The sequence below is a fragment of the Mauremys mutica genome, chromosome 1 (assembly GCF_020497125.1).
Source record: "Mauremys mutica isolate MM-2020 ecotype Southern chromosome 1, ASM2049712v1, whole genome shotgun sequence".
NCBI lineage: Eukaryota > Metazoa > Chordata > Testudines > Geoemydidae > Mauremys > Mauremys mutica.
This window is the reverse complement of record NC_059072.1, coordinates 44792306-44810767: the sequence shown is the minus strand read 5'-3', so window position 1 is coordinate 44810767 and position 18462 is coordinate 44792306. Positions and strand designations below refer to the sequence as shown.

The window sequence follows — 18462 nt, the reverse complement described above, 5'->3', positions numbered from 1 at the left end:
ACCACCTCCTCAGGCCGGTGTACCATTGAAGTTCTGTTTCGAGGATGCAACTACACAGCCTTTGCACTTGAATTTAGAAGACTCACTGGTACTCTTCCTTTGGTGGCATTATCAGTACATTGGCTGGCTGGAGCCCATTAGGTAGGCTTATCCCAGATATAAGCTCTGCAAGCACTTGATATCCATTGATATTTCCTGGTACCAAGCAGCGTTCATCAAGGATCTTTCCTCTTCAAGGCGGAATAACAGTCTTCTGTTTTCTGCCCACTTTAACATTTCCAATCTGCCTCATGGGGCCCAGGAAATGAGCATTCTTCTTAGAGAGCCCATGACGGTTCATCTTCCTGGTTCCTTCCCCTGGCAGCAGTAGCTCCTTCAGTTCACTAATGATGTTCATTCCTAGAATCCCATGGGACTCCTTCTCCCATATGGCTCCCTTCAGAGGCTTTGTCTTTCAGGATGAAGATGCATTTTCCTGGCAGTGTCTGGCCCATGTACTCTATGTCTGCTTCAAGGCATCCCACCACTGGGATTGCCAGTCCATGAACTGCTGTTAGATATAAAAGCATGTGCTGTGCATGGTCAGCTTGTCCTTCAAATATTTTTGAAAATGCGACTCAGTAATGGTGGTGACTTCTGAGCCAGTATCTATCAGACATCTGGTCTTCACCCCTGCTGTACATACTTCAGCAGTTAGACAGTCTCCAAATACTCGCTTGCAGAAGTCACTAGATATGCTGACACAGCCCGCATTCTTATTAACATTGTATGCAGAGCAATTTTCCACCAAGGACAGGCCTAGGAATTCTTCTGCCGCTGCTTGGCCTTCTACTCTAGATGGACCACTCACTCCTGGTGCCACATTGGTTTTGAGTGCCTGGGACTCTGCTCTCTTTCTCAGTGGACATTCTTGGCTAGTATGCCCTGGCCTTTCACAAGTGTAACAAATGTACCTTCCCAGCTCGTCCTTCAGTGAGGATCTTTGGGATCCTGGTGCCCTTGGATACTTTGGCATATTAATGGGGATTTTTTTCTTTCATCAACTCAGTCATCACTTTTAGCATCTCCCCCTGATGGACTGCCAGTTTTTGGACAGCCTCACTTAAACTTTCCAGTGCTAACTGTGTCGGGGTAGTGTCTTTTCCCCAGCAGTTGCATTCACTAGGCCCCCACTTTGTGTACGGGGGGTCTCTGCCACAGGAACTTCCTCTTCTTTTGACCACATAATGGCAGCCTGCCATGGAACTTCTTACTGGGCTCTTCCTTAAACCTCCTTTTCATTTCATGGCAGAGGGAATCATCCAGGAGCCCCAGCACCAACCATTCTTTCAGAACCATATCTGGGTCTGGAACTCATTGCTGGTCTTGCTGCTCCACTTTGCTCATTCTCTCCTGGAGGTCATACGCATATGCCTGGACAGTTTCACTGCGCTCCTGCTTTCTCTCAAAGAACTCCTTTAGTCGGGTTCCAATAGGTACCTTCTCTACATACACTTTTAGGAGGAGTTCAAATACCTTTTCCATATCTTTCTTGTCTGCTATTGCCACGAACTTTACTGTGGCCTTGGCCTAGCCCTTGAGGTGTTCCTCTATGAAGTCCACATGATCTTCTTCAGGTACAGTTAGCACATCCATAGCTGCCTTCACAGACTTGACCCACTCCTCTACCGTAATGTCTTCTGGTCTAGTCAGAAAACTGCTAAACTCTGCGACCTTCTGCTCCCTTGGAATATAAATATTAGGAGGTTTCTTAGCTTCTGCTGCCTGTTGGTCTATTACTGCCTTAGCCAGCGATAAGGGTTCTCTCTGTTTGGTTCTAGCTTCTTGTAATGCCTCAGCTTGGTCTGATAATCTGCGCTGAAGTTCAGCAAACTGGGCCTGTAGTTCTTCAATTCCATGGTAGGGTTCTCGACCAGGCCTGGACAGTGCTACCAGAACTCAATCAGTAAACCAATGGGGTGGACCCTGTGGATAGAATCCTGTTTGTGACGCCAATTATGTAAGTGAGCGAATGGTCACGCTATTGTTGGGATCTTCCTGGGTTATACACTACTGTGTATAAGCCTGAGTCCTCACTCCCACTTTCTTTACCCAGAGGCCTGCCTGACTTCGAGGCTCCCCTTCCACTCTCCTGTGTGGCAAAGTCCTCATAACCCCAAGAAGGCTGGGCCCAGGATTCCTGGGGGGCTCGACCGCCAACCTTGTCATGGTCACTAAGGGCAGGGGCTAGGGCGTCCCCACTCCAGGGTGCTCTCTCTGCACTGGACATTTCCCTGACCCACTGATCATTACATACAGTTCAAAGAAAATATTAAACAGCAACCAATTTTTAAAAAATAAGGAAAAAATGGGAAAGGTTAAAGGAAAACACATAACCGTGCTCTCTGGCAAGGGGACACCACAACCAGCAGTCTCTGGAATATAAGGGCAGTTCACAGTCTGTTCCTCACACGTCCCAAGCCTCCTTCTCAGGCCCTGGCTGTGCTGTAGGGATACCACAGATTGGCCACTTGCTCTGGTGGTGGCCAAACACCTTCAGGCTCTAGGTGTCAGGGCCCTTCTTCCCAGCGTCAGCCCGCCCATCGGGATTACAATCCCCCTCCAAGTCTGGCCTGCAAGGCTTTTGGGGGCATCTCCCTGCGCTGGGCCTGCTGCCCAGGGTCTCCCCTGGCTCTTCCCAGCTGCTCATCAAACCTGGCTCCAGACTCCTCCAGCTCCAGCTCCACTCTGCCTCAGCACTGATGCTGCTCTGCCTCCAGCCCTCTGGACTGCTTTTTCTGTCCCCTTAGGCTCTGGTTGCTACAGCTCTCCTCCCAGCACAGATCTGCTTTCAGGGGTGTTTGTGCGGCTCTGCTCCCAGCACTGACATGCTTCCTGGGCTGCTTCTCTGGTTCTCTGGCTGGCACAGCTTTGTTCCCCAGCTCAGCTTGGGCCCCTTCTCTCTCCTTAGCTCAGCCCATTCTGTTCCAGGCAATTCCAGCTCACCCAGAGGACAGGACCCCGCGACCTCCTGACTCCCTCATTAGCCTGTGCACCCTGTCAATCAGGCTGACATGGAGCATTGGCCTCTCCCTATTGCTCCTTGGGACTGTCAGTCTCAGGGTCCTGATTTCCCATCAACCCCTCCCCTTTCTTTTGGTACTGGGAGCTAGCCAACCAAGCCCCCACTGAGTTTTAGTAAGGGTCCAACAGTCCTCTTACATTTATCCATGTACCTATTGAAATGTAAATTGAGTATTGTCTTATTCTCAATCACCAGCCTGAGTTAGTTGCTGATGAAGGATTGTGAGATTTAACAGGAAAAGAACAGCAGGGGGAAAATAGCCTCAGCTGGGGGTGCACTTCAAAGGTTTACTGGACTATAACTGGGGAACAAGGAAAGCACCTTGTTGCGCATAGGAAGGAAACGGACAGCAAGCACATTTACATTCATGAAAATAGGATCACAACCAGCCTTGGTTGGATATGCTGCAAAAGGCTTTGGGTGAGATACGACTGCTCTAGTCAGGTTTAGTTTAGTCTCTAGAAAGCATGTTATGATTTTATTTTATATGTAGCCCTTTTTTCCATTATCCTTGTTCAGTATCTCTTGAATCTTTGGTAATAAACTTATTGTTGTTTACATTATAAATATATCTCAGTGCTGTGATATTAAGCAAGGTGCTGATCCCCAGTTGAATCACACCAGCTGGTATGTGCACTGTTCCCTTATGGACAGCAGATCTGGTATTTCTGTGAGTTTTCATTGGATAAAGGCTGGACACTACAGGTGAACACTTCAGCGGGGCTCAGGAACTGGGGTGCATCTACTGTTAACCTGTAAGGCAAAGTAAGGGCTGGCACAGGCCAGAGGAGATTGTTTGGGTGTCTGGTGGTGTCAGGGAGCTGACACCCTGTTAAGCAGAAGCAAGTCTCCTTCTTGCTGGAGGTCATGGGAGTAACAAAGTGACTCACAGCCCGGGGCACCCAGAGAACCCTCACAGGAAGCATTCATCCACAAGTAGTATTTGGCAAAATTATGTGCACTGTACATCTGTTGTAGTCTCATGTTCCATGCCCTGTTCAATGATTCATTGATAATCATAGATGTTCAAAAGCAGGGATATTCCATTTTAGAAGATAACTCTGCTCACTTGTCACCAGTTTCCTTTTCCTTTATGGCATAGCAGTAGGTGAGCACTATTGTGAGCCTTTTATAGTGGGATATTCATGCAAGAAGCAAAATAAAATGAAAAACAAATGATCAGAAGGAATTTTTTAAAAAAATATTTAGTCTACATTGGCAGTCCATTGCAGTGAAGTAACTGGAGAGAAGGTTTGGAGAGGAATGAAAAAACTAGCATGATTTTATTACCTAAAGCAATGGGTGACCAAGATCATAAGCAGAACAAAAGGGGCAGAGAAGAAAGGGGAAAAGTATTTTCTCTATAATTCCACTTTTTTGATACTTCTATGTGATCAAACCCAAAAGCAATGTAATTTATTTATGTGCATTTGCTGCACTGTATACAGCATAACTTTGATTATCCAAGCTTCAGTTGTCCCAAACTCCCTGTCTTGCCAAGTGATATCAGGTCCCTTGATGTGAATTATTATATAGAAAATTTAAATTCCCTCAAGTATTTGAAACTTTAATTTCAAAATCTATTCACTGAGCCCCATGACATTTAGATTAGGATGCACTGCGCATAAAATGTCCGATTCTTCATAAGGATGAATCCTTTATAGGAAACAATACCATATTTGTATATAAGGTGGGCCTGAACCAAAAGCCTTGCTATGAACCTCTAGACAGTTTGGATGCAAAGCAGAATCCAGCTCAGGATCTGAGCACTGCAGGTCAAGCCCATCTCTAATTTGTATCTAACTGACACCAAACCCATAGGAGAGAGCCTCTGAACACTTGAATGAATCACATAATGTGTATGCAACAATTTCAAAATATAATAGGACAGGGCCTGATTCCTCTCTTTCACCAGTTTTACGCTGTTGTAATTCCAGTGAGTTACTCCTGATTTTCACAAGGGTAAAGGTAAATTGGAAAAAGACTCTGAAATCACCTATGCTTTTTGGATACTTTGCACCAGCAGTGCATCCTCCACTGGAGCAACCAGAGCCAGCCCTTCTCTCTACCCGTTCTATCCCTGAGTCAACTGACTCCCTTTTAAGCCCCGCCTCCAGATGAAGCATGTCAACATGGTTGGAGAGGCAGGGCCTGCTGAGCCCAGAGCTGCTCTTTCACCCTTTGCTGTCCAGTGAGGGGTTTGTACACCCAGTCACACAGGCCAAAACTTATCCTAAGAGTGACCCTTGGAAAATTACTCTGTTAAAATGCTCCCTCACTTTGAAGAGTGAATATGGAAAAATGGCCCCTTCTTGCTGATCAGATTTGCTCTCTGTGTCTATTCAAAGTCAAGTGAGTTTGACTGAATTAAGTGACTACAATAAGAATTTACTGGGTTTTACTCTTGTCGGTGCTGCAGCGCCCACACAGATGGGGGACTGTTCCTCCCTATGCAACAGCAACATACTGGTAATTGCTTATGAAGTTCAAATCAGTTACCCCATGCAACGGGGTTGCAAAGTTAACATGAAAGGTATAACCTGAAGATGAACGGTACACACAGGGGGTAACTGAGGGCCTGATTTTGATATGCAAAACCTTTATTACTGGTGAATGATGCATGTGAAGCAAAGAACCCAAATTGACTTTCGGAGTCTACTTTGAACATGCAAGACTATAAACTAAGCGTGTTAATAAGGAATCATTGAGAGACATTCAGCATGGACCCTCACAATGCTGTTTTAATAGAGGCACTTTTCAGAGATGAGCTGGGTGCTCAGTGAAGGGCTGCTCATGTCGCCCCACTAGAAATTTGATTCTGTTTTTAAACTGATATATTGAAATGGAATGAGTCTGCATTAACAGGGAAGTTATACAAATACCTTAATAAACTTAGCACAATGTGGTTTTACACTAAAATGAGGTCTGGAAATAATACAAACAGCTTGACTTTTCCCTGAATATTACTTAAGAGTCTGAAATGTCTAAAAGTGACATATGTTGGAGTTAATGAAAGCCACACAGGACAAAATAAAGGCACAGTGCAAGGGCTTTTTGTGAGCAAAGTAAAAAAGAAAATATACCACCTATTGGCAGATATCACATCATGATGTTTTGATTATTAATAATATTTACTTCTGAGATCTCTGTTGCTACAATATAAGGCTTGCTCCTGCTCCCATTGAAGTCAATGGCAAAACTCCCATAGATTTCAGCAGATACAAAATCAAACCTTATGTATGCTCAAAGAAAGAGTATCTTGTTGTGCTCTGTGTGTAATTAGTGTGGGCAGAGTCCTGCAGTCCTTGTTCAGACAAAGTTCCAATCAATATCAACTGTAGTTTTGACAGTGTAAAGCCCACAGTATTGGGCCCTATTACATCTGAGTTATTCTGGGTTGAGAAATGAGGGATTTCTTTTAATGGAGTGGAGGGAGTTGTGTAACACAGAGTCCTACATTAGCATTGTCATTGGGAATGAACAGAATAACCAAAACACATGTACAATGAGAACAGTGGCTATGGTTAAGGCTCTGCTCATGCAGTTGGATGGGGACTCCTTGTGGGCTAGCAGATCCCAACACAGTAAGGGAGCCTAAGAATTTATCATTTTACTGAGTCATGTGATAATTGTAGCTCCTCTCTGCGTGTTTTTATTTTATATTTCATTGAAAAGGAGGTGACTGCTCCTTTTAACAGTATGTTGACTTTTTTTTATTTATTTATTTGGATTGTTTTCAGGACTGCACCTTCCAATTTCTTTCCCTGGATGCTTGGATCAGCATGTGCTGTCAAAGACAATCATCGCAAGTGGCCCTTCTCAGCCTGTGAAGTCACGTGAGGGTGATCAAAGGACAAATTTTGCCCATCTGTGGTACTTGTGGAACCAGACTAATAGTGCACAGCTGTAAGATAATGATTTTGTATCATCATGTTCTGGATGTCTGTATGTATCTCATAGCATGTTTGAGCGAGAGGCAGTCCAGCAGCACGTAGAAAGGAAGGATCAGAAGCCCAGCAGCATTTTATCTATGCAGGTACTTACATGGCTATCATCACTACAGTATCTTAGGGGCTTGTCTACACATACAGTGCTGCAGCAGCACAGCAGTCCACACTGGTGCTTAGGGTGGTGTAATTTATTTTGCTCTGATGGCTGGTTTATTCACACCCATGAGCGACATAAGTCATGCCAACATAAGCTGTAGTGTAGACATAGCTTTAATGCATACACACATCTTCATATACTGAGATGATGAGGATCATTTAATCACCTAGGTAGATACAGACACACCTCTGAATAATATATAAGTCTGTACAGTGGCAGCTCTATCAACCCATGCCCTGTTTGTGCCCTGGCCTACCCTCCCCTCACCCAATCCACAAGCTCTTCTATGCAGAGAGCCCCCATAAAGCTTGGCTCTGTTTCCCAATCAGCCCAGTTTTTCCCCCTGCCCCCACCCCCCCCCACCTTCTCCAGGGCTGTTTTAAGCCCATCCAGGCAGGAGCGGGTGACCACCCTGCTACACGCCCAAATTGTTTTATTATTTTCCTCAGCATGACATACAGGAGGGACAATCAAAATCAGCCTGGCAGAACATGCATGAGAACTGTCTCTAGGCAGATAAGAATTGATCAAAATCACATTCTCTGATCTCTGAGGGCCAAATCCTGTTCCCATTGAAATCGAAAGGAGTTTTGCTATTGAGTTCAATGGGAACAGACTTTGACATCTGGATAGGAAAGAACAAAACCACTCAAGCAAGGGCTATGTTGCTTATACCACAGGTGTCAAAGGCTACTGACTCATGTGAGAAAGTCAGCAGACATCTGATCTTTGTCCACTGCAAGGGAAAAATCAGCAATCAATGAGGCTAGAACAGTCTCTGTACCATATCCAACTCATAAGTCCATCTGCAAAAGGATCAAGGAAATATGAAGGCTCCAGATTACCTTAAAGTCTTCAGTCCCTTGGTTAGAATGCTCCCATTAGTATATGTTCATAGTCCAGAGGCTGGAGCATGAAAGAGGCCAGAGAAGGAAAGAGGCAAAATGGAAATGTTTCCAGGCCAGGGCCTTTTAGCTTCTGCCAAGTGCCAACTAAAGGGAAATCTGTTCTCACCGTGAAAGGTGGTGTTTGGAGTCACATGGGCAAGTTACATGGCCATCACCTGCACCCATATTCTAGTTAGAATGTTCACAAAAAGTTCATTAAGTGTAGACAGGTGTTTTCCAGGGTCCATTGTGAGCTAAGTGTTCCTTAATGGGCCATTTAACTTGACTTGTCCCTTCATGTGCTGGATAAATACCTTGTGGGTGTTACCACAGGAGCAAACATGTAGTAAACATAGCTAATATTCATAACTTCAGATATCAAGATGAATATACATGCATAGAAGTAGCATAATCATAAGTACCAGCTATTTCATGTACATGACTATTCCCAAAAGATGTTCTGAAAAATCACACTTTGCACTTGTCCTTGTTGAACCTCATCAGATTTCTTTTGGCCCAATCCTCTAATTTGTATAGGTCCCTCTGTATCCTATCCCTACCCTCCAGCATATGTACGGGTACGTCTATACTTACCGTCCGGGTCGGCGGCTAGCGTTCGACTTCTCGGAGTTCGATATATCGCGTCTAATCTAGACGCGATATATCGAACTCCAAACGCGCTCCCGTCGACTCCGGAACTCCACCACTGCGAACGGCGGTGGCGGAGTCGATGGGGGAGCCGCGGACTTCGATCCCGCGGCGTCTGGATGGGTGAGTACTTCGAACTAAGGTAGTTCGAGTTCAGCTACGCTATTCGCGTAGCTGAACTTGCGTACCTTAGTTCGACCCCCCCCCCCTTAGTGTAGACCAGGCCTACCACTCCTCCCAGTTTAGTGTCAGTTAGGTTCCAAGTTTGTAAATTGTTCTGGATGAAACTGACAATGCCTGAGCAGTCAGATCAGAAGGAGCTTCATTTGAATAAAGGTGGGCAGATGTGTCTTAGGCCTGGTCTACACTAGGACTTTAAATCGAATTTAGCAGCGTTAATTCGAATTAACCGCTCAACCGTCCACACCAGGAAGCCGTTTAATTCGACCTAGAGGGCTCTTTAGTTCAAATTCGGTACTCCACCCCGACGAGGGGAGTAGCGCTAAATTCGACATGGCTATCTCGAATTAGGCTATGTGTAGATGCAAATCGAACTTAGTAGCTCCGGGAGCTATCCCACAGTGCACCACTCTGTTGACGCTCTGGACAGCAGTCGAAGCTTGGATTCTCTGACCAGCCACACAGGAAATGACCCGGGAAAATTTGAATTCCTTTTCCTGTCTGGGCACTTTGAATCTGATGTCCTGTTTGGACATCGGGGCGAGCTCAGCAGCACCTGCAACGATGCAGAGCTCTCCAGCAGAGGAGTCCATGCAATCCCAGAATAGAAAGAGGTCCCCAGCATGGACAGACCGTGAAGTCCTGGATCTGATCGCTGTGTGGGGCGATGAGTCTGAGCTTTCGGAGCCGCGCTCCAACAAACGGAATGCAAAGACCTACGAGAAGGTCTCCAAAGCCATGGCACTCAGAGGATACAGCTGGGATACAACGCAGTGCCGCGTGAAAATCAAGGACCTGAGACAAGGCTACCAAAAAGTCAGAGCGGCAAACGGACGCTCCGGAGCCCAGCCCCAGACATGCCGCTTCTACGAGGCACTGCATGCCATTCTAGGTGGGTCTGCCACCACTGCCCCACCAGTGACCGTGGACTCTGAGTATGGGATAGTGTCGACGGGCAGTTCCTCGGCGATGTTCACCGATGGGGAAGATGAGGAAGGGTTTGTGGAGGACGACGCAGGCGACAGCGCTTACAATACCGCTTTCCCCGACAGCCAGGATCTCTTCATCACCCTCACAGAGATCCCCTACCAACCCTCCCCGGCCGTTAACCCGGACTCAGAATCAGGGGAAGGATCAGTCGGTAAGTGCTATAAACATGGAAACATTTATTTTTTAAAAAACAGGAATAAAAAATATATAAAAACTATATAAAAACTTTTCCATATAAAACTATATAAAAAGAAGGTCCACACATATAGGGATGGAACAGAAATCCTCCTGGGACACTTCCACGAAGCTCTCGTACAGGAGCTCGAAAAGCCTCCGCAGGAGGTTCCTGGGGAGAGGTGCCTTATTTGGTGCTCCATGGAAGCACACTCTTCCGCGCCAGGCCATCCTAATGTACAGCGGAATCATTGCCTCCACCAGCATGGCAGCATACGGTCCTGGTCTGTGCAGGGATTCTAGCAGCATCCTCTCTCTCTCTCTCCGAGTGACCCGCCTCAGGGTAATCTCGTTCGGCGACTGCTGCATCTAATTAGGGCAATTAGAGTACTGTTACTATTGTGAATGCTTGACTTTTACTTTGCATAGCAATGACCTTCGTTTAACAGCCACGTGTTGGAGGCCGCAGAGGAAAAGCATACAGTGATCTTTCCCGGGCACAGCCGCGAGGGGCTGGAACAGGGTCAGACTTTATGCTTTCCAGATTGCCTTCAGCGGGAGGGCACAGCTATCCATTAACTGTTAAGCAGCCTATAGTGTAGTGCTTACCAGGCCTGGCTGCTACATGGATTCAGCTGTACTGCCCCACTTGTCCGATCTCCTGTGCAAGACCGCAGCCAATGAAAGCGTATTCCGAAATCTTGAACTTGTCCTGAGAGCTCGTGAGACTAGGTTCCCTGTATGGTCTTGTTCACAGAAACTGACTAGACTGTGTTCAGTGTTCGCAAACATGTATCTTTTCAAGGAAATCACTTCCTTTTTCCCATCACACAGCTGCGGCTCTTTCACGAACTGCCCCGGCATCCCCCTCACAGAGGCTGGCGCAGATTAGGCGGCGAAAGAAAAAGACTAGGGACGACATGTTCTCGGAACTGATGGCTTGCTCCAGAGCCGAGGCGGCCGAGCAGAGACAGTGGAGGGAGACCCTATGTCAGCACCAGCGCTCACACAGCGAACGGGAGGACAGGTGGCAGCAGGAAGACCAGCAGGCGACTCAAACGCTGCTTGGGCTAATGAGGGAGCAAACGGACACGCTCCGGCGCCTTGTAGATGTTCTGCAGGACCGCAGGCAGGAGCAGAGAGCCCCCCTGAACTGTATCTGCAACCGCCCTCCCCCGCCACAAAGTCCTGTCCCCCCCCTCACCCAAAATCACAAGAAGGAGGGGTGCTAGGGGCCGTGAAAACTGTCACTTCACCCCATCAGAGCGCTCATGTACCAAACAGCTCTCATGCCATAAATTTTGAGAAGTGCTTCCCTTCCTGGATCACCCAGTCCCAAATCCAAGTTTCATCCCCCCACTATGTAGTTGAGTATTAAGAGTAGTTTGTTGTTATTCACTGTTTCCGTCACGTTTTCCTTGTCAGAAGACTTTGTGTGAAGGGGGGGAGGGTTTTTTTAATTGCATAGGACAGCCTCCATTACCAGGGTACAGACTTGGGGGCAGGATCAACAGCAGGACACACACAGACTGCAGTCACTAGGCACCAGGGTCAGTCTGTGAGGTGTATGCTGCCCCAGGGTCCTAGCGCCTGACATCCACAAATGGCAAGGCAGGCTGCCCTTACCATGCCCTTCCACCCTAGCCATGAGCCTCTCCGATGCCCTGAGCCCCAGCAAGAGCCCTCATCCACGGACACATACTCACCCTTCCCACACACCCCTCACCCCTTCCTACGCCCCAACCCCCAGCCCAGAGCCTGCATCCAAACTCCGTCCCAAAGACGGCACCCCTCACCCCTTCCTGCAAACCCACACCTTCCTGCACACCCACCTGCAACCATCCTCCCCCCAGAGACCGCTGTAGGAGCAGAAGCCTGTCATTCCTCTAGTGTAGAAGCGGTCTGTACATCAGTGCACACCGTACCCACCACAGTCCGCGTCCATGTTTCAACCCTTGAACAGGAATTCATAATAAAAGAAAACTTTGTTAATAATCAGTGTTCCATTAAATTTATTTTAAAACGTGTGTTGGAAGGGGGGAAACCTGGAGAACGGGGTATGTAACTGCAGATCGAAGTCAACAGTCACTGAAACAGGCTCAGGTTCAGCTTCTCTGTAAATCAACTGGAGAGTCATAGGTTACCCTGCTCTCCGAGGAACCTAGCTTTCAAAGCCTCCCGGATGCACAGCGCTTCCTGCTGGGATCTTCTATTGGCACGGCTGTCTGGCTGAGCGTAATCAGCAGCCAGGCGATTTGCCTCAACCTCCCATCCCGCCATAAAGGTCTCACCCTTGCTCTCACAGAGATTGTGGAGCACACAGCAAGCAGCAATAACAATGGGGATATTTTTTTCGCTGAGGTCCGAGCGAGTCAGTAAGCTCCGCCATCTCCCCTTGAGACGTCCGAAAGCACACTCCACCACCATTCTGCACTTGCTCAGCCGGTAGTTGAAGAGCTCCTTCTCACTGTCCAAGGCGCCTGTATAGGGCTTCATGAGCCAGGGCATTAGCGGGTAGGCTGGGTCCCCGAGGATCACTGTAGGCATCTGCACATCCCCAACCATTATTTTGTGGTCCGGGAAGAAACTACCTGCCTGGAGGCGTTTAAACAGACCAGAGTTCCTGAACACACGCACGTCATGAACCTTGCCCGGCCACCCGACGTAGATGTTGGTAAAACGTCCCCTATGGTCCACCAGTGCTTGCAGCACCATAGAAAAGTAGCCCTTTTGGTTAATGTACTCGCTGGCCTGGTGGGCCGGTCCCAGGATAGGGATGTGAGTCCCATCTATAGCCCCACCGCAGTTTGGGAATCCCATCGCGCCGAAGCCATCTATGACGACCTGGACGTTTCCCAGGGTCACTACCTTTGAGAGCAGTTGCTCAACGATTGCGTGGGCTACTTGAATCACAGCAAGCCCTACGGTAGATTTGCCCATGCCAAAGTGGTTCGCTACTGACCGGTAGCTGTCTGGCGTTGCAAGTTTCCAGAGGGCTATGGCCACTCGCTTCTGCACAGTCAGGGCTGCTCGCATCCAGGTGTCCTGGCGCTTCAGGGCAGGGGACAGCAAGTCACAGAGTTCAAGGAAAGTGCCCTTACGCATCCTGAAGTTTCGCAGCCACTGTGATTCATCCCAGACCTGCAGCACTATGCGGTCCCACCAGTCCGTGCTTGTTTCCCGGGCCCAGAATCACCGTTCCACACCATGAACTTGACCCATTGCCACCATGATCTCCACTGCGCGGTGTACCCTGCTTTGTGAGAGGTCTGCGCCACTCTGTGACTTCCTGTCCTCACCGCGCTGACGGAGCCTCCTCGCCCAATTTCTCAGCAGCTGACTGTGGAAGAGGTGGACGATAAGGTGTGAGGAGTTGACAACGGCCATAAGTGCAGCGATGATCGCAGCGGGCTCCATGCTCGCAGTGCTGTGGCGTCCGAGCTGTAACCGACCAGAGAAGGGCGCGAACAGATTTCCCGCTGGCGCTTTCAAGGAGAGAGGGCGGGAGTGACGGTTGAATGATGACAGTTACTCAAAACCACCCTCGACACATTTTTTCCCCCAGCAGGCATTGGGGGCTCTACCCAGCATTCCAATGGGCAGCGGGGACTGCGGGAACTGTGGGATCGCTTCCCACAGTGCACCGCTTCCAAAGTCGACGCTGGCCCCGTTACTGTGGACTCAGACAGTCGAATTAGTGTATTTAGTGTGGATACACAAATTCGACTTCATAAGGTCGAATCCACAAATTCGAATTAAGTAGATTCGAAATAGTCTTGTAGTGTAGATGTACCCTTAGCTCCATTGCTAAGATAAGGAACTTACTGTCAGCAAAGTTCTTGGCAGGTTCCTGAGGCAGCTGGTTTAAGGCCGTCAGAGTCCGGCATTATAGTCTTCTCTCACCCACAAAGCTGGAAAATGAGGCATTTGTTTTCTTTGTTTTGCTGCTCCAGTTTCAGTTGACAAAATGTATGTTAGACTAGTTTGGCTGCAAAGAAGAATTCTGTGTTTAATTACAATGGGGACAACACCTGATTCCTGTCAGGCTGCAGAACTGGGCTGACATCAGAATCCAAACATCCTCTGGTCAGTGCAATCAGAGGCATTTCTCTAATGATTTGGACTTGATGTGAGGCAGTATGAATGTCATGGATAATTCAGACCAATGGGGAGAAACAGAATCAAAAATACTGTTTAAACACCTCCATTCACCGCACTCCTCCTCTCTTGAGGACTCCTGACCAACTTAACAGCACAACACATATGCTAAAAAACTTAAACAAAGCCCTGGGTGGCTGCTCCCCTGCGAGCCTGGGAAGTGGGAGAGGGACCCCACCACAGCCCCGCCTCCAGGCCTGGAGAGGGTGAAGAACCCTGAGGTGCAGAGGTGAGGCTGGAAGGTCTAAACTATGGCCTGGAGGCTGCAGGAGGTTCTGAAGTGAGAAGGGTGGGGGGCTGTATTGATGTTGGGTTCTGAGCAGATGGGTAGTGAGAGCTGGAAGGGTGAACTTAGGGTGGTGGGGGTCAATGTAGTAGGGGGGCTAAACTGATGGGGTGGTAATGAGGGTGTCTGGAGGACTGAACTGAGGAGGAGCTGAATTGAGGGGGATTGGGTGGAGACAGAACTGATAGGAGGCTGTGGGACAGGATTAATTACTGGGCAGGAGAGGGGCAGATGTGAGGGTGAGAGCTCCTGCAGTAGGCACCAAAATCACCTTATCTGGTACATGTGGGAGAGTGTACAACACTAACTGTCACATGCACACATCCTGGGGATGGGCAGGGAGAGTGCAAAAATCAAGAGACTGGTCTAAAAAACAATAAAATCTTTTTTTAAAAGTCTCATGATTTTTGGGCCAATCTCATGATTTTGGGGGGGTCTGATTCATGATCTTTGATCCCTTGATCAGTACAATTTGGCAATACAATTCCACAGCTAATTCTTCCTGCAGACTATTGTAGCAATAGACCAATAGCTGGACCTCTATAGGGTGGCCACTGACGCATTCCCGGAAAACTGGACATTCTGGTACTTCCAGGAACTGAATGGCCCCACCTCCCGCCCGCGTGACCTTGAACACATAGTATGTGCAAGGTCATGCCACATGGGAGAGTGCCATTTTTAAGAATGTGCTGCTCTGCCTCCACCAATGGGACCTTGTATGTGAGGTCACAGTGGTGGGAGCAAAGCAGCACAGTGTTCAAAAGGGCGTCCCCCATCCGATACTGGACAAACCATGCCTGATTTTGTCTGAGTACCTGACGGGGGACAAACCCTAGAAAAACAGGACTGTGCAGTTAAATACTTGACTAGTGGCCTGCCTACATCCCTATCACTTTCAAATCAAAGCCTGACAGATTATTATTCACTAATTTATAAAGGGCTATTTCCTTGTGTCATAGTCCATTACAGTATTTTGTGGAGGTGCTGGTCTTGACTCTCTACTGTTGCTAGCCCTCCACGATTGTCCTGGAGTCTCTGGGAATTAAAGATTAATTTTAAATTAAAGCTTCTGCCATGTGATGAAACCTCCAGAAATATGTCCAACCAAAACTCTGTTCAGTGATGTCATGCAATAACCACATGAGTGTGACAATGGCATTTTAGTGTGTGTGACCCCACTTAAATGTAATGGATCAGTGTTCATGTTGCACTCCCCATCAGTATGGGGCTTGGGAAGCTAATAATCCAATCAGTGGACCAATCCTGGTCATGTGCCACCTGAGGCACATTGTGCATATGTTAAGAAGACTTAAATGTAAGTAGTTTTTATTAAAGATAGTGTAGGTTTTCCTGGTGTTAGCACAGGGCAGAGTTAAAGTTGTTTGGGTGCCTTAACTTTGTATTTCCATTCCTTAACATGTTTGGATTTCTTTAGAATTGGATTTCTGGGTTGGTCATGCCTGTTTTTGCAATAACAACAACATTACTGTAATGTTTTTTACCTATAAGTTCCTGATATGTGCTTTCAGCTGTGACTCCATCTTGCCATAGGTTTTATCTGGGAATTATGATGAAATAAATCCTCCAAGCAGTAAAAACAGACTTGGTGCAAAGCATTGTTCTAAGATACTTGGTTTAATCTCTTGTGTCACTTCACTGGGGAAGAAAGACTCCTATTTTCAGTATTCTTATACCTCATTTTCCTTTTCATACAGAGGAAGCAAGTACTTTCCTAACACTGTGGATTGTTCTTATTTTGCAGGAGTTCTATACCAGGTCCAGCCAGCCACAAGGAGCTCTTTAAAGCTCAAGACCTTTCCATCATCATCAAAGCATATGTGCTAGTGACATCCTTAACACCTTTGCGGGCATTCATTCATTCAACTGCCATTGTCTGGCTTCCTCCCAAGAAGAAGCACTTTTCCGTAAAGGTAAAACTCTTCTTTTCTAGCTGGTTCATTCACTCAAAGTGCAGTGGTAGAAAGGCAAACAATTACTTCATTATTAGCCATTGCTACTGAACACAAAATATACTTTTCATGGATAGCTTTCATTGATCAGACAAAAGAGCAGTGTTTGGTTTGCAAAGGATGAGGGAATATTGTCATACACATTGGGGTTCTCAGGGCACTTCCAAGTTTTGGCTCGGTTGTGTGAGCGCAGATGCAGAGCTGTTGTTACCCTCTCAAACACACTGTGCATACACTGCAGTGCTGAAGTTTTTTCTAGGTTCCACTATGGAAGAAAGTAAAATCAGTATCTAAAATAAGGTCTGGTTTTGGATCTTTAATTTTTTGAACTAGAGATGTCGTAGAGTTGCACTTCATGGGAGAAGTGGTCACAAACCAAGGAAAATGCTCTGTAAGGTGGAATGGGCCTCCAGTGCGCCACCCTTAGGATCCTAAGTTCTATGAAGATGGATGCTTTATAAACAGGCTTGAAAGGATTAGAATTTAACAGTAAATGCCAGTAAATGTTGCTTTCACTGTACACACACAAATTGTTGGGAAAATATTTCCATCAGTAATAATAGAAATTTACAGCTAAGCAAAGTAAGAAAAATGCACCTTGAAAACTTATTAGAGTTTGACTTAAAAGGATATTCACGTTATGTATTTTGACATGTCATGTTGACAGTTTGTGTTTTAATGGTTATAAAGATTTAAATTTCAGTGTCTATTGTCACTAAATAATTGTCTTCCCCTTCCCCACACACAATTTCATGCAATTCTGGAAACTTAAATTGATACAAACTTTAAAAATGCATAAAGAAATAAAAATCGAATCCTGCCAAGCCTATTTATAAGGGCCTAAAATAGATTAGATCTTGACATCTCAAGGTGGCTGGGGAGGGACCATCTGCTTTCCTCTGTCTATCTTGCCCAGTGGCACATGCCTCCTCATGGGTATCCTGCTTCTCCTTTGTTCAATGTAGTGAGAAACCATGCTTGTGACATAGCAGCTCTTCCTGCAATGCCAGAGGATCTGCTGCCTTGTGGATCATTCCATCCTTCCTTCTGCAGAAGGGAGGCACTAGGGCTTCTGAGTCTTCTATGGGTTTCATCTGGAGTGTTGGAGTAGCTCAACTCCTGCACCATTGCTTGAGAGTGGAGAGTGAAGTTGCTTCTCCACTTGCCCACAAGAAGATCCCCAACTGAGTCACTTAGGTAGGGGGCATGATTTGGGTCTTAATCAGCATGAGTGCTGGCAGACCTCTGCTTCCTCTGAGTTTAATTTCATTTTAAGTTAACTGAAAATATTACAAGTGTTCAGTAGCATCATTATAATCCCGTAACTAGGAACTATCTTGGAGGATAATAATAATTAGTAATTGTGGCATTGCACTCTGGAAAATAATCAGCGCTGAGACAAGTCTTCAAAAAGGGGCATCAGCCACCATTTACAGAACATTCTGGCAGCTGAAAAAGCAATAAAAGTGATTAATAATAAAAGAAGTAGCAGCACATAGACAGAAGTTCCAGTCTGGTTACTGCTTCTGTGGTCTTATATCTTCCACAGCTTTAGACAGAGTTGTCAGAACGGCAAGAGTTATACAAACAATAGTCACCAGAGAAAGCACTTCTATAGTGATGTACATTTAAATGCAAATTAATACAATGATGGAGAACAGGATATATTAGGCTGCCTCTAACTATAAACAGTATCTTCTATATAGAGCTTGAGAGAAGTCAGAGAGACTCCAAGAAATAACCAGTAAAAGCAAGGCACTGTATAATCTAACAATAGAAATTCTCTAAGTGTGACCAGCTAGCATATGTGGAAAATACATAAAGGATTTCTGGGCTTGATACAATGCAGCATCAGATGCACTGTGCAGGAGAAGCAGAAAATAGCAACTCATTCTGGAAATGATAATGAAAAATTAAATGTTTAAAATAAGTATTTTTCTCCCTGTCTGTAAGTCAGCTATAAACCATTTTGGCATGATCGTAGAGCATGTTTTCAAT

At 46.5% G+C, this 18462-nt stretch overlaps 1 protein-coding gene across 1 annotated transcript in view; it reads left to right on the top strand.

Moving 5' to 3' along the window:
• Positions 1–18462, top strand: part of CPED1 (cadherin like and PC-esterase domain containing 1) — a 225480-nt gene that overhangs the window by 74168 nt on the left and 132850 nt on the right. Inside the window, exons 6-7 of the mRNA XM_045001870.1 lie at positions 6805–6970; positions 16257–16425. Coding sequence (XP_044857805.1) covers positions 6805–6970; positions 16257–16425 — 335 coding nt within the window. The remainder of the gene's footprint in view (positions 1–6804; positions 6971–16256; positions 16426–18462) is intronic.